General features: G+C 48.3%; 2 protein-coding genes across 3 annotated transcripts in view; one reads left to right on the top strand and one right to left on the bottom strand.

Annotated features, from left to right (window-relative positions):
* Nucleotides 1-1,978, top strand: part of KAT7 (lysine acetyltransferase 7) — a 29,733-nt gene extending 27,755 nt beyond the window's left edge. For both annotated transcript variants that reach the window (XM_081029254.1, XM_081029255.1), the window contains one exon: nucleotides 81-1,978. In XM_081029254.1, coding sequence (XP_080885380.1) covers nucleotides 81-182 — 102 coding nt within the window. In that variant the 3' untranslated portion in view covers nucleotides 183-1,978. The remainder of the gene's footprint in view (nucleotides 1-80) is intronic.
* A 6,142-nt stretch (nucleotides 1,979-8,120) lies between these two features.
* Nucleotides 8,121-15,740, bottom strand: TAC4 (tachykinin precursor 4; the record flags this gene model as incomplete). The annotated part of the gene is made up of 4 exons (XM_081029253.1): nucleotides 8,121-8,215; nucleotides 10,348-10,380; nucleotides 11,966-12,059; nucleotides 15,624-15,740. 4 exons carry the CDS (start codon nucleotides 15,738-15,740, stop codon nucleotides 8,184-8,186), a joined length of 276 nt encoding a protein of 91 aa, XP_080885379.1. The 3' UTR covers nucleotides 8,121-8,183.
* Nucleotides 15,741-16,509: the final 769 nt, after the last annotated feature.

The raw sequence follows: 16,509 nt of genomic DNA, 5'->3' as shown, positions 1-16,509 counted from the left end.
GCTAACAATCGTTTTGGAATCCATATACATAAAGACATTTTAGTTGAATATGTATAATTTTTCCCATTGTTCTCCCCCAGGACCTGATTGATGAGTGGATAGCCAAAGAGGCCAAGAGATCCAACTCCAATAAAACCATGGATCCCAGCTGTTTAAAATGGACCCCTCCCAAGGGCACTTAAAGTGACCTGTTACTCTGAGCCAGCGAACCCCAGCAGTAGGAATCCGTACCCTAGGGATCTGTCTGTCATTTCTGTTGCTCTTGTGATTGGCAAGTACAGTACCCTTTGGGAAGGCCACCCCCTCAGGACTGCCCTGGCTCCGACCTTCATGTACACTGCAGACGCTGGTTCTAAGGAACTGTTCTTTCGGCCTCAGTGAGGTTGCCCGGATGGGATCCATATTAGACTTGAGTGACGGTCCCTCATAGCACTGACCCATGGTGTTCTGTTTGGTACTGTACCTGTCCAGTCACTGGTTCTCTCCTCACGTTCTCTAGCCCCATGAGATTGTGTTGTGTCTTCTAAACTTTGTAATAGTGCTTCTTCCCACCTGGTCGCCAGACCTTCAAATATGGTTTCCGGGACCTTTCCGATTCTTCCTTACATACACTTTTTGGAGGGACAGGGGAGAGGTAACACTTCTGAGTGTGTGTACCTGGAGGGGTCCGTTCCCTTTAGATTTCATCTCACTTGAAATTTTTCCCTCCGTTTTTATTGGAAGACTGTTTTGATTAGTATCAGGCTGACCAGAGCCAAATACATTTGCAGCCTCTCCCAGGGATTAGCCTTGGTAATGGCACTTAATCTATCTGGATGAGAGGGACAGAAGAAGTAAGAGCTGGTGATTCTGTATTTTGCGTTGAGTTCACCAGTGGGCAGCGGGCATTGTTATGATGGAAGGAAATGCATACGTTTTGCCTCACCAGAAAGTGCCCAGTAGTAAATGTTTTCTTCTCTCTCAACTCCCTGCCCCTTTTTACGTTTGCAGGTGCCAAAATAATTTCTAGTTCTCCCTTTCATGCTGCATGTTAACTTGGTTCATTAACTGCAGAAATCTTTTCACCAGTACCAGTCGGCTGTAGCACACTTGTACTTCCGCATAAGTTCTGTTGGTTTTGTCTGAACATACATGGAGAAGTAGAAACTGATTGAAAATGACTTCCATATCTTGGCCCGTGACTCAACAGGCAGAGTGGCCACCCTGCCAAGGTTTGCTTCTCTTCAACAGTGCCTCACCCTCCCTCTAGGACTAAAGTGCTTACACCCTTCCAAGAACTCCTCTTCCATTTCCTTTTTGGGATTTGCCGTTATCCCCCTATTCTCTGGTCTCCTATTTTTGGTGTTTAAGTGAAGGAAGAGATGCTCCCTCTAATTTCTCTCTAGCCCGTTATAACCTGCTATCTTGGGGCAGCTTTTGATGTATGACATGTCACCCTCCCAACTTGGTCGTCTACAACACTGCTGTCTTCATGTGGAGCCCTCACCACAATCCCAACTCTGGTCATTTGTGCCTTTTTCTTGTCTCTGTACACTACTTATACTCACTGTGGGTTGGGGGGAGCTAATTTTAAGCATGTTCAGTGGCAGCTCCCTGCCAGTTTCAGTGTCACTGTTAAAATTTATCCAAAAGCAACTTCACTGGGGGTTTTCTTGAGGGGTAAAGGCCTTTTACAGAAGCTAACCCTTCCCCACATGTGGTAGAATGTGCTGTTCTATATCTACTCCTCAATAAAGCATGTTCTCTGCTCAAGTCTGTTTCACCCAGGAGCTCTCATTTATGTCTGAAAAGAATGCAGCTGACCTGCTACTAATAGTAAATGCACTTGGGATCTGTTTTCCCTAGCAGTTAAACTGGCTTGAGGGATGTTTGTGGCCGTGGAATTTTTTTCTTCTCTCTGATGCAGGCTGTCTATAGAGGGAGTGCTAACTCTGCACTTGTCTGGGTGATGGAATAAACTCTGCTTCGCTTTGTTTCCAAATTAGAGGTATGCAGAGCAATGACTAGTCAGTATTATTCTTTCATAAAGTTCATTTTCCTCTGAATTTTAAGGGCAAAGAAACCAGCCGGAAGTTAGGATAGGTGGGGTACAATTGATACTTGTGGGAAGGTGGGAATACGTGTATCCGTTTTCATCTCCAAGCTCATTTGCCGGTAGTGAGCAGTACCATCTCGAATTGACTCTCCCAGGTTGAGTGACTTTTCAGATAGCTGCATTTTCCTGTGGTGTTTACCCAGTGCAGGAAAAGGGAGGCCAGGCACTTACTTGCTTGTGTGGTGGAAAGGAGGAGGGTGGATATTGCATTTACTGGGGTGGTTTTGTTCACCATGGCCAGTAACCTGTCCCAACAGACAGGGTCCTCCTTTGCAGGATTAGCGTCCTGTGTGTCCCTTGTGGGGGATGGGGGATAGCATGAAGAGAAGCTTATGGTTATGTAAGAAGACCCTAACATTTACCTTAGAATGATGTGTGCCCAAATCTCCCTGTTCTAGATATTTGCATCAAAGCGAAATTCTCTCAACATTTTGAAAAAAATGAGGTTGGTAAATTGACCATGAGGATGGAATGCTGAGAGGCTAGGGCACTTGGAATTTTGCAGTCCGGATCCCAAGCCTCCACTGATCACCACCCCCTTTTCTTTTACCTAAAAATACAGTAAGTCTTCATTTAAGGTCAGTAGGTTCTGTGACTTTTAAGTGAGATGATATTCAACAAAACCAGTTGTATCATAGGTTAATTGATATAAACAAGAGTAAGTTCCTATGGCATCTCATTAACATCATGAAATGATGTCGAATGGGATGTTATTCAAGGATCTACTGTAAAAGGAAAATTTGGTTCATAGGTATAAGAACAGAGACTTACACTTTCTTGACTACTTTCGGTGAGACTGTTGATCCCCTCGGAATTCTTTTTTTACCTGCACAAAAGCTCGGCTGCTTAGGCTCCTTCATCAGAAGAGCCCAAGTCTGGAGTTAATCCTGGATCCAGCCCTCGCAACCCTCTAAAGCAAGCACTTACTCTGACTGGAGGAAGAAGAGCCCCCCAGCAGTGCTGCTGCCCTGTGCTTGGCCCTGTGCTGGGTGCCTGCACCTGCCTGGTTGGACCCTCCCGTTAGCCTCACGCAGCAGAAACGCACGCTGGTTTTGCAGGAGACCTGGGGCTCAAGGTGACACAGTCAACCACGCAGCCGTGAATCTCATTTTGTTCTAACTTGAGAGCCCACACCCTCCCCTCTACCATTTGCTTCCTCAGTTTTTTCAATTCCTTAATGATTAATCATCCTCTCTGTTCTAGTTAGGTTTCCTTGCTGCAGCCACAGGCTCCCATGCTTCTAGTGGCTTCCACCACAAAAAATGAAACTGGTGAAAACTTTCAGACAAAAGAATTGATTTTATAAGCAGCAGATGGGGGGCAGAGACCTAAACCAGGAAGTAAATGCTATGTCTTGTTCTGGCTCTCCTTCTGATTGAGGAATAGACTGTTTCGTAAGCACTGTCCCTTTACTTACATGGTTTCCTTCACTTCCTTGCCGCAGCACCGCTGTGAGGTGGGTCTTCTGTCCCTTTTCCGCATGAGGCAATTTGAGGCTCAGCGGTCTTGCTGCTAGATTACAGAAACAGTGAGAACCCGGATTCCAAATCCCATACTGTTTTGACTGTTACAGTGAGTCATCTATGCCTCTGCCTGTTTTCCCATTTTCACCAGGGAGAAGTGAGTCATTAAGTAATTTTTAACAATATGGTTTATATACCCTTTGTATAGCAAGATGATGCTTTTGACTTGTCCTCGGCTTTGGTTTGTCCCTGGGCAGGGTTGCCTGGCTGGGGTTGGGAATGGCCTCGGATGAAGTTCATGTGAAGTCAGTAGGTTCTGATCGAGGCTGGGACTACATAGGAAAAGCTAGTAGAGGAAAACAGACTGAAGCTTGCTTACAGTACTCGTTCCTTCTGGAGTATGAAGCGAATGAAAAGCCGTTTTTTGGATGTACATTACAGTCATTTCAAGGGTAGTCGTAAACCTGCCTGCCTTTTCCTCTGAAGAGCAGTTGACAAATGACTTTTAAAGAAGCGTCGTTTTTGTGACATGTTAGGATCAAGCAGCACAGCTCAGCAGTGATCCTTAAGGGGTTTTCTGTCCTGAGAATCTAAACATTGGGTCTATTTATTTTTAATGCACATAATGGAAATATGCACACATTTGTCTACAATTGAAAAATCGAGCCCTTGAATTCCATTCCTGGACTGGGGTTAATTTGGGTTAATAAGAAATCCTGGTTTGAGAAAGCAGGAATCCTGCCTTCTGCCCACCTTTACTCACAGCAAGGACCTCAGCTAGCGCTGTGTGTGTGTGTGTGTGTGTGTGTGTGTGTGTGTGTGTGTGCGCGCGCGCGCTCAAATAACCTCCCGTTAAGGGAGGGAAAGTGAGAGCAGGGAGAAGCCCTGGCTCACCTGGCCTCCACGTTCCCTTTCCTTCCTTGTGGCCTCACAGGTGCACATATAGGCAAAATGCTGGGCAGGATTTGGGGGTGTTCTGAAAGCGAAAATTCTGCTTAATATGTGACTTATGCTAGGGATTCTAGAAATTACCTTTAGCTGTGCATTGGGATCGTGGGATTGGATCTCCACTGGTTTTAAGCTCAGCACTTTGTTTCTGCTATAAAGTTGTATGATAGCCTCTTCCAGACTGTTTCCTGCTGTTGAGGGCAGTATAATTGCCCACTTCCTTTGTGGTATCTTCAACGAAGTGCCAATAAATGTCACTAAGAAGGAAACAAAGGACTGCCCAGTGGTGAATAATGTGCTTGGTGCTGCAATATCAGTTTGTTCGTCTGGTGCAATACCTTTAGGTGCAAGTCATGCTGTCACCATTTCAGGGTTTGGGGGTTGGTTTGTGCCCAAGAGTGGAGAAAATAACATGTGATATTGCACAGCTTTAACTGCATTGCTGCTCAGATGCTCTATGAGAGGTATTCTAGACGAGTCGCATTCATTCCAAGAAGCCAGGCTTTCTTAACTGTGTGTTTGTGTCTGGGAATAGCTCACTTTGTATTTACTCTGTTCCAAAGTTACTAGAAACCTACACTCATATCATAAAAAAAGGTGTGATGGATCATCTCAAGAGATGGCCACCAGTAATTTGGCCCATCTCTGGATGTGTGCGCTGCTCCTTCACATAAGGTCTGTTTCTCATTCTCTTGTGTGGGCTGGACTTTTTGACTAATTGAATGTGGCAGAAGTAATATTCTGGCAGCTTCCACTTTGGCTCTTGAAAACCAGCTGATGTTTCCAAACCAGAAGCTTGAATTCAACAGTATTTTTTCTGAGGGACCGGATAAGAGGCCGTGTGTAGGAGAACCAAGACATTGCAGCCAATAGCACCAAAAACCCAAACATGCTGCCAACTGAATGCAGCCTCCTTGAGTGACCCCTGTTGATACCACATGAAATTAAAGAAACATACAGCTGAGTCCTGCCAACCTAGAGAATCGTGAGAAATAATTGGTTTAAGCCATTGTTTCAAGATGGTTTGATACACAGCAATGGGTAAGGGAAAGAAAGGGTCCTTTTGAAACTATAGGGCTGGAATTGGGTTTGGCCTTGTAGGTTCCATTCATCGATTGCCTGTGATTGGGAACCAAGTGTGCCCAGGGGAGGGCCACCACCTTGTGTAACTCCACTATTCGTATTCCGGATAATGGCACTCTCATAGCCAGTTCAACCTGTTTTGTTGGTCAGCATATCTCAGCTTGTCAATCAGATTGCTTCTGAGGTCCCTGTCTGGCCTTGGAATGCTTACAGAAGTAGATCAGGAAAAGTGAGTGTTGTGATACCAAGATATGGCTTATCAAAAAAAAAAAGACAGCTCATCACTTGTCTGCTCACGAATTCCTATGGCTTCCCAGTCATTGGATTAAGTTCACATTTATTTTGGCTTTCCAGTCTTTCCATAAACTGACTTAACCTACGTAGCTTTCATCGTTCCCCTACATGTAGCCTCTCCTTTCGTATTTCTACTTCCACATTCCCTAAAGTGTCCCATTAAATACAAAGTATGGGCAAAAAGGGTTCTGGGAAAACACCAAGTTTGAGTATCTGTGTTGTGTTGTGACTCAGGGTTTTTCTAAACCTCCCTTGGGATTTCCAGGACAGAGAGACAGACTGACATTTCCTAAAGTGATTTGATCTGGAAGGAGTTTCTTGAGAGACTAGTACATTGTGGGGACGGATAGGAATTGTGAAGGTAAATTGACTCACAGACATCCCTGGTGTGTGTGTTTTTCTCATTGAGGATTTGGGACCTGGGTATTTAGTGGTGCACCAAATAGGTGGAATTTGCAGTCTCCTGGAGGAAACTATATATATGATTACTAATTGTGATCAGTACTATGAATGGAAAAGGATAAGGTGTGTAAGTATAACTGGAGGGAACTAGTTGAGCCTGGTTATCAAGGAAACCCTATCAGGAAGGGCCTTTATTCTGGGACCTGAAAGACGAGTTAGCCAAGGGAGGAGTGGAGGGATGAAAGGGATAGGACAGTGTTCAGAAGGGAGAACCTGAGACCCTGAGGCAGGCCTGTGGGCCTGAGGGCCTGAGAGAGCCTGGTGATGAGTAAGGCAGTTGAGGGTGGAGCGCCAAAGAGCTGGAGGCCTTGGAGGTCTCGACAAGAATGTCAGCTTTATCCTAGGAAACCATGAACTGGCCAGTAGGGGAGGAATGGGACATGCTCTGATTTCCCACTTTAAAGGGTCATGCTCTGGGTGGAGAATGGATTGCGATGGGCAGCAAGGACAGGTGTATAAGAAAGCTGCTGCCCTCCAAGCAAGGGGTGAGTGGCTTGTATTAACGGTGGTAGTGAAGGTGGCAAGAGGATGAAGGAGATGGATTTTGGAAGAACCAACAACTAGGGGGATCTATGCGATGAGGAGAGGGGAGGACTAGAGATACCCAGGTTTCTGGCTTGGGCAGCTGGGTACATGGAGGCGCCTTGGGTAAGACAGGAGGAGCTCTGAGGCCGCAGGTCGAGTTCAGAGTTTGGAAATGTTTGAGAACTACGCATTGGGATACACATTCAGTAAGTAGTAGCTGCTGTTTATTTCAGTTGTGTAAGTTGGGCTCCTTCCTGGCTCTCTAAGAGACAGACTCCTTGAGGACAGGAAATGTGAGTCCTTTGTCAAAAGATGCCAACCACTATTGGCACCGGGTAGATAAGTAAGATGTGACTCGTGTCTTGAGAAACCCTTTTGAGGAGATAAACCATTCTAACAGCATCATATATTAAGTTCTGTAATGGAAAAATGTACAAGGTGCTTCAGGAAACTGGAGAAGGGAGCCAATGGTTACTTCCTGGCTGGGGAAGACATTGACGTCTGAGTAAGAGTTCACCAGGTTGGGAAGAGAACGGCACGTGCAGAAACCAGAAGCTTCAGTGAACATGGTGGATATGAGAAAGGTGATTAGAGAGCAGGTCTGGCCTCTGCACACAAACCACCTCAACTCCCCTCCACGGGGAGTTCTGCAAAGGCAAATTCCAGTCTCCTATTTCTTTCCTTTTCCCAGTCCCCTCTGAATTCCTAGTGAAGTGCTGACACAGAGTGAACTCACAAGATATTTAGTGAATTTGCTTTTTCCTAAATGTCCCAAACTTCAAACACAAGAAGGAAATTTTACCCCTCTTTGCTGAGCCTCCCAGTTGGGTTATCCGTGCACCCCCTCGTGGGCTGACCACAGCACTGCGTGGGGTGAGGTGGGGGAGACAGCGGGGATGCCTGGTGCGTCGGGGGTCAGGAATGGATGGAATGAGAACATTAACTGGGAAATTCCCTCCGCTGTGTCAGAGAAGACGCTATTCACGATTCATTCATTTATTGAGGCCCTACGTGTTCTGGGCACAGGTGATAGAGAAGTGGGTGAGACTCAATCTTGCTGTGAGCTCTGAGTGCCTTGGGAGGGCAAGGTCACCCTACTTGCGAATGTGACAACTGCACATTTATGGACAACCGCTGCTTGAGACTGAGAGTCCTGGCAGGAACCCCACTGAGTTGAGTGCAGTCCTGGGGGGGGGGACACACCAGTGCTGAGCACAGGACACACGGAGAAGAGCTGGCCTGGCCAACGCCAGCGGGAACGTCCAAATATGGAGCAGGGGTTTCATCCTCTGGCAAGTGTGCGGTGGGGACTCTCACTCCGACTCGTGGTCCTCACCCTCTCTGCCTGGGAGAAGTGGACACAGCGGTGGTTAGGAGTCTTGCCTGGCTCCTCCACCCTTGGAAACCTTCCCTACTCACCCACTCAAGGCCCTCCATTTCCCTAACTCATGTTTCTCTGGCTGTAGATATCTAGGACAATCAAATTACAGGCTCATCTGCCATGTCTCCCGTTATTCAATCATACACGCCTCCAGCGCATGCACAGAGCCAACCCTCAGTTATTCTCTAAAGGAAGGGAAGTGGGTAATCCAGTATTCAAAATCCCAGAGGCCCTCCTGGGAACGTGGAAAGTGCCATGGGCTAGGAAATGAGACGCAGCTTTTAGTCCTGGCTCTTATCGGCACACTGACTGGGCAAGCCGTTTTCCATCCCTGAAAAATGACTTGTAAGGTTCCTGCCCATTCTGCATGGAGGGATATTTCCATTTTGGTATTGGGGTGACTTCCATGGCCCTTCAAGTGGAATGGCTCCAACGCTTCGGAAAAAATCTCGGGAGGAAATAGAGGACTTTATTCCCAAGAGCCTACATTGGAAGGAGTAGGTGTTCTATCAGGAAAGTGAAGCTGGGGCATTAGTCTGCAGCTCCGGGGGAAGGCAGACTGGAGTTTAGGATCTCTGAGCAGCTGGAAGGGTGGGGTCCCCTCTCCCCACCACCCTTTTGTGTTGGCTGACTTGAGCTTTTGATGTTTCCCCCAGCCTGATTCACTTACCTGCTTTCATGCCTGTTCATTTACTGAGCATACCCTTGGACCCGTTTGAGGTATGGTATTAGTTGATAACTGCTTGGGGTATTACTCTTCCCCGGGGTGATTTGCACTTATTTACAATTACCGAAGACAGAAAATAAAGACTAAAGACACGACTTTCTAATGATCAATGATTAGTGAGGGAATAATGGGGGGTGCTGCAGGATCTGGAAAACCACACATTTGTGGCTTCAGCTGGCCCTGAGTGGGGAGCAGAGTGTACGTAGGGGTGGGGGATGGACAGGGTACAGTTTCAGGGCTGCAGCTGTTTAAGGCCTGAATCATCAGAATGACCACTTCCCTGCACCTCGACTGCTCTCTTCTGGGGCGCCTCTGCCTGCTGTCTGGCTCCCATCGTGGAGACTGGCAGCAAAGAGTCAGGGCACTTTCTCATGATGTCCTTGCAGTCCACTAGAAGCTCCCACCTACCTTCTGAAGACGGTCCTCTCCTGCCCAAGGGTTCTGGGACCTTCTGTCCTCACTGATGCCAGTGATGGAGAAGTAGCAAAGAAAGAAAGTGCAGCAGAGGAAGGGCAGGGATGGGGCCAGAACGGGCCTCATAAATGGAGTCGTTTTTCAATCATCCCAATAGTTGAGGAAAAACTGAATTGGTTCATTCGTTCGCTGATGCATTGATTAACTTTCCTCCAGTCTTCCTCCCTTCCACAAACCCCAGTGGGCACCTCTTATGGAAATTGCTGGGTGTCGTGGATACACAGGAGATGGCAAACCTGCTATCTGACTGGCGGGGTTTCCACTCTGGGGACCCCAGCCATGTGACCCCGCAGGACAGTGCAGTGCAGTATGCCAAGGCGGGCATCCTGCCTGGGCCATGAAGACAAGCTCCGTCAGGTAGCGTAGGCGGTCAGGGAAGGAGAGATGGGGCTAGGAGTCAGGTCAGTGAGGGCAGCCCGGGAGGATGTGCTGAGTCCCTAGGACACTGGACTTGATCCTGAGAGCACTGGGCATGGGGATCGGGGTGGGGGTAAAGTTAGTTGGTTTTCTTTTGGTTTTGTTTTTCTTTTTTCATCAAAGCGTTTTAGGCAGGGTACTGGCTGCTCGGATTTGCACTTTTGAGATCATTGAGGATGCAAGGTAGGCAATGGATTAATTTTTCCAACTCCAGGGTTTAGACCCGAGGTAATTTTGAACTTTTGGCAGAAGTGGATTCATCCCGTGTCTTCCTTACCCCTGCACCTACTCCCTAATCATACATACATAGACCACTCTTCTAAGGAAGCAACCAGGAAGCCAAGCGCGTGGCCAAACCACCCTCAGCAATGCCAGCCTGGCGTGTTTGTCCCTGGCCAGAGCTCCCTGCACCTCCCTGACTTCATGGCCAGGAAAGCTTGGCCCTGCATCCCAAGGGGAATGTTGGGACAACACTTACCCATTTTTCTCTCTGGCTGGATAGGAGGTATTCCTAGGGGAAAGAGAAAGAAGGAATGAGGGCTGCACCACTTCCTTGGGGGCTAGGTGAGGAGAGAAGGGCTCATGGCTCTTTGGGGCTCGATGTCTGTGGTGAGTCTTCAGTGAAACTCCAGGCAATCCCCATTGTCCTCGTGTGACTGAGTCACTTGGCTGCTCCTGCTGGGAGGCAGTGTGGGGTGGGACACCATTGGCACCTGGCACCAGCTGGACATCCTTGGAAAAGCGTTTAACCTATCTGAACCTTAGTTTCCCTGCTAGTGGTGAAGGGGATATTGTGAGATTTAATCACATGTGAGCATAGTAGGTACCCGGTCAATATTTCTCTTTTACCCTCATCCCTTGCTCCTGGATTGTTGGATTTGGATGAGAACCCTGAAATGGCCCTGTCAAACTCATTTTGCCAAGGAGGAAACTAAGGTCTCCTTAGTTGGTCACAAGTTGGTCTTCTCTGTTTTTATATGCATATACAGGTACACTATACTATAAAAAGAATCAAGTAATGTACAGGCTTGTACAGTAAAAACGTCCCTCTTTAGTCTCCCTCACCTCCACTGCCTATCCTACATACAACTACTGTTGACAGTTCGATAGTTATTCTTCTAGAACTTTTCCTATGCATTTGTATGTACATGCTTGTAAGTATGTCGTTTTTTGAAAATGAGTAGGCTCCTCTCATACATATATAAATAACTTGCTTTTCCCACTTAACCAGTATCTTGCAGATCTTTCCATAGAGAGCTGCCTCATCCTTTCTAATAGCCGCAAAGGCTATGAATGTGCCTAATATACTTTGACCACTTACTCCCCTGCTGATGGTTTATGTTATTTCCAAACTCTTGCTATTACAGACAAGTTGGCAATGAACACTCTGATACAAATATCTCAGGGTTCATGTATCAATAACATTTCCGTTTGGTAAGTTCCCTGAAGTGAGACTTGGTCGAAAGATATGCACATTTCCGACTTTAATGGCCATTGTCAACTCTTCCTCCAAATAGGGTATAAAAGTGCCAGGTGCTTCATATCCTCACTTAAAAAAAAAATATATATATATATATATATATAATGTTGACAATAAGAAAGAGAAAACTCTGTCTAGACTATTTTCTCCTTGTTTCCCTAGGACATGACTCCCACATTGAGGGTGCCCCCAGGGAGCACAGGTTCATTTTAATCATTCTATTTGAAACGAACAGAATCAACTAGAAAGCTTGGCTGTGGCTTTGCTCACATCTAGATGCTGATCTGTAGCCACCACCGTTCTGCAAAGTCATCCATAGTATTGAAGGTAAGGGCACCAGCGGGTGCAAAGCATTTGCCCCCACCCTTAGGGTGACCATACTCCCCATATTCCAGAGACAGCCCTGGTTTACACCTGTTGCCTGACGTAATGAACACTTTCCAACGTGCTCTGGTTTGGATGATAATTCATATGGGCACTCTCTACTTCATCACATGAGCGAACCCTACTGGCCTGGAGTCACGAATGGACGACTTTAAACTAGGGCCCTGTTTGGTGTAACACAACCCACTCAGAACCACTCCGTGCTGGGCACTCGCCCACCTTTGTCACTCACCTCCTACCTGCTTCCCCATCAGCCCAAAGAACTGGCTCACTTTGCCCTTCTTCACCTCCTGAAGCTGGAGCTGAACGCTGGGGATGACACCTTCCTGGAGAAGCAGAGAGAGTTCGTTAGAGTTGGGGGAAGGCTGGCGAGGAGATAGGGAGGGCAGCCTGCGCGGTAACAGTCTCGATAGCGCTTGTTCTGTGCTGGCACTGGGCCCTGTTGCATATTTTACACAACACTGTGTACAGTAATAATAATAGCTTACATTTCACCTACTATATTCCTGATACTATTCTTAGCACTTTATTGATTCATTTAATCCTCACCAAAACCCGTGAAGTAAGTACTGTTACTGTCACCATTTTATAGATGAAAAAACACCAAGAGATTAAATAGTTTGTCCAAGGTGACCAGCTAGGAAATGAGAGCTGGAGCCAGAACTTGAACCCAGCTCATCGGGCTCAAAGGCTCAAACACAATAGTCATTTACTCATTTACTCTTTACAGCCACCATATGAATGAAGTGGGGACTGTGATTTATCCCTGCTTGACAGATATAGGGAAACTGAGACTTATGGAGGTTTAGAGATTTGTCCAAGGTCACACAGGAGGTGGTAGAACCAGGATTTTTTTTCTTAAAGATTTTATTGGGGAAGGGGAACAGGACTTTATTTGGGAACAGTGTGTACTTCCAGGACTTTTTCCAAGTCAAGTTGTTGTCCTTTAAGTCTTAGGCGTGGAGGGTGCCGTTCAGCTTCAAGTTGTTGTCCTTTCAGTCTTAGTTGTGAAGGGTGCAGCTCAGCTCCAGGTCCAGTTGCCGTTGCCAGTTGCAGGGGGCACAGTCCACCATCCCTTGCGGGAGTCGAGGAGTCGAACCGGCAACTTTGTGGTTGAGAGGATGCGCTCCAACCAACTGAGCCATCTGGGAGGCAGCTCAGCTCAAGGTGCCGTGTTCAATCTTAGTTGCAGGGGGCGGAGCCCACCATCCCTTATGGGACTGGAGGAGTTGAACTGGCAACCCTGTGGTTGAGAGCCCACTGGCCCATGTGGGAATCGAACTGGCAGCCTTCGGAGTTAGGAGCACGGAGCTCTAACCATCTGAGCCACTGGGCCAGCCCAGAACCAGGATTTAAACTCAGGAAGTCTGACTATCGTGGAGACATTTCCCAAGACGGAGATTGGGTTCTGCTCCATCTTGGGAAATATCTCCACTATTGACAAGGAGGGCAGCTGATGGGCTCAGGGTGGCACCGAGTAGGCAAGGCGAGACTGCTTCCTCTCCAGCCCCACTCTGCTGCTCTCCGCTCTCCCAGGGACATTCCCCTTATTGCCCTAGAGCCTGGGCCCCCCATGGAGAACATGGCATGTGGCCTGGGGTGGAGGCCACCACCCTGGGCAAAGACATTTTCATCCTTAAGCTGACGGGATGAAAGTTCTGGTCCAAGGGCTACGGATTTAAGTTCTCATTGTGACCTTGGCCAAGGTACTCTCCCTCTCGGGCCTTAACCGGATTTCCTGAAGAATGGCTGACTCAGCTCTGCTGAGAGGGAGAAAGGCTCACTAGTGAAGAGAGTGAAAGTTGGTGAGAGTCGTTAGACCGTCTTCACTTCTCTGCATCCCCAGTACCTGGCATAGAGTCTGATACACACAGGAGCTCAGCACAGGTGGGATACCTGGGTCCCTTTCTCTGACAGTCTGGGAAGAGGGCAGAAGATGGGGTCTCCTTTTCCAGGGAGGCTGAAGACAGGCAAACAGCTCCAGAGGAACAAAGCTGTGTGCCAGGAGGCTGGGAGCTGGAGTGGGATCAGGGGCTCGCTCTTCCATCTCCAATTTCCCCAGGGGCAGCGCTGGAGCACTGGGGACCAGCAGGGACCTGGCTGGGGTGCAGAGGTAACCCCATGCCTCTCACAGCTCATCCCATCCCAACTTGCGGGACCAGGAGTGAATTGTTTTCTAAGCCTTGGACTAATACAGTCACTTCCAATCGGTCTCCTCCCCAAGATGTCAGTGGCTGGGGCAGCTGTTTCGGGCTGCAGTCGCCTCGCCTGGCCAGGAACCGGAAAAGTCTCTTTGGAGATTTGGACCCATTTTTTGAAAAGCTCATGAAAACCACTTTGCCTTGGTAAAAGGCAGCCTTCAAAAGCAAGCTGGAGAGAATGGCTATTTATAAAATAAAAAGACTCACCCTTCTCCCACCCACTGGGTTCCTGGGAGTCCGTTAAGAGGTATCCTTCCCTTTCACACAGGAAGGACTCCTGCCCCCACCTGAAGCCCTCTCCTTACCCATTTAACCCAAATCACCTGCTCCAGGGTAAGTGCAGGCGGGGAGCCCTGAGAGCTAGGGAGGTCATCAGACACCCATGACAGTGCCATCATTCCTTCTGTCACCTTACAGTATTGGTTCCTGTATTCCAAGCCCTGTGTCTCGGGAAGCAGAGGGATGTTAAATGAGAGGGAAAGGACAGTAAGCAGTAGACCCAGCTTCAGGGTGAGGTCCTTGCAGGTGGGAAGCCCAGCAGCACCATTTGAAGTTGATGATTTTCTTGTGTGGCTGTATAGAAAGCTCCCCCTCACAGATTTTGTTTCCCTGTGCCTGGGCCAGGTCCCCTGATGTTTGGTACTGACGCAGTAAAGCTCTAAAAATACTCTGGGGATCATCTCCCCTTCCCCCCCTCCGTGTTACTGGTGTGGAAACTCATGTCCAGAAAGCAGCTGTGACCTTCCCAAGGTCACATGGAGCCAATGGAGAAGTTGAGATTTGAACCCAGGTCTCCTCATCTTTCCGTCTTCTCAACTGCACACATGTCCCCGTTCAGACAAACCAGGAAGGAAACCCACCATGAAGGGCTGTTGATTCGATGGCTGTATCTGTGGCCCCAGTGTCCTCGCCATCCTGGGACTGGGAGGAACTGGGCTCAGCCTGGTCCCACTGTCTGCTCTCCTGGAAACCTTCCTGAGCACTGGTCCTGCTAGCTCTGGGCTGTTGGCCTCTCCCCGCTGTCTGATTAGGAGTTCCCCAAGGTCAGGATTCTTATCTCTCTGACTAGATGGGGTGAGGCACAGATGCTGGGTCTCTAACTTCTAGATTTCTCCCCAAGTGACAGCACTCAGGTCAGTCCAGTAGAAGAGATTGGCCATCAAACCAGTACTTGTCAGGAAATGAGAGCTTCTACCTGTGAGACAAAACATTGATCCTGCCCCAAGTTGACCCCCTTGAAATTCTGGGAAATGTCTTCTGATGCACAGATACCTACAGTCAGACCTTGGGTAGGACATGAAGTTGTGCTTTTGAAGCTGCATAACTTTGGACAAACTACTTGACTTTTCTGTGCCTCACTTTCCTTATCTGTGAAATGGGGATAGTAATGGTACCTTCTCCACAAGGTTGATATGAGGATGAAATGGGCTAATGCTTATAAATCCTTTCGGACATATTGTATGTTAAATAAGTATTAAAAGCTCTCTCTCACTCTCACTCTCTCACTCCCCCGGGCACGTGCCCCTTTGGAGCTCAGTCAGGCCAGGGGCCACGGCCTTGAACTTACCTACAGAGGGAAGTCAGACAACCTGCCTTGCAGTGTACAGCCTGCTCTCCTGGCAGCCAGAGAAGGGACCTTCAGCCCCCTCAACCCACCATGGATCATCCCCTGCCTCTCCCCAAAGTTACCTCCAGTGTCATGGTTACCCAAGACCCTGCTTCAGTGCCGAGTGCCTGTTCCTTGTCACCTGTCACAGTGCATGCAGACAGCCCCGTCAGGAAAAGCAGGGTGAGGCAGAGCAGCATGGTAGGCACTCTATGCTGGGATCCTTTGGGAGTCCCTCTCAGCCTGACGACTCCGCCTCCAAAGCCCAGTCCAATCTCTCTGGCTTCTTTCCTGTGGGTTAGGGAAGCTCCACCAGTTCTCTGTCCTTCCAGCTTACCCCCTTCTTCCTCCAGCTTATCTAACCCTCTCCCCCACACACACATTTCCTGTGACTCCCCTCCCTCCCTGGCTGGAAAGGCCAATAACATCAGGACACTCAGAGGAGGGACCTGACCTCTTCCGCCCACCGCCCCCTCAGCACTTGATCCCAGGGCTTAGCGTTCTGATGCAATAGCCGCCTTACTTTGGCTGCATTCTCTCCCGTGGCAGGTGCACAATGGGGCAGTGTGTGGGGCCTGGCGCTTCCAGCTTCCTGGCTGGAAGCCCCAGGGGCCCTGGTCATCTTGGAGATGGGGAGAGGGACTGTATGGCACCCCTTTCTTGTGCTCTTCTCCCCTGTAAGAGGCCTCTCCCCAGAACCTAGCCAGTATTCCATCACTTGTCTCTCCTTCCCGTCACTGAGCCCTCCTTCCTCAGCATTCCCCTCTATCAATAGTCCCCATGTCTGCATTGAAACATAGGTCTTACCTAGGAGGAATAATTGCTTAGTGAGACGAGGCTCCTCACAAGTGGGAATAGAGATCTGCCAGAAAAAATGGTTTCCTTCTTAAGTGTCATCAGCTCTAAATATCTTCCCACTGTTTCCAAAGCGATCTTTCTAAAGCCCTAACCTGACCCGTTTCTCCTTGC

The sequence above is a fragment of the Rhinolophus hipposideros genome (assembly GCF_964194185.1).
Source record: "Rhinolophus hipposideros genome assembly, chromosome: 20".
Taxonomy (NCBI): Eukaryota; Metazoa; Chordata; class Mammalia; order Chiroptera; family Rhinolophidae; genus Rhinolophus; species Rhinolophus hipposideros.
This window is presented reverse-complemented; position numbering and strand designations above follow the sequence as displayed.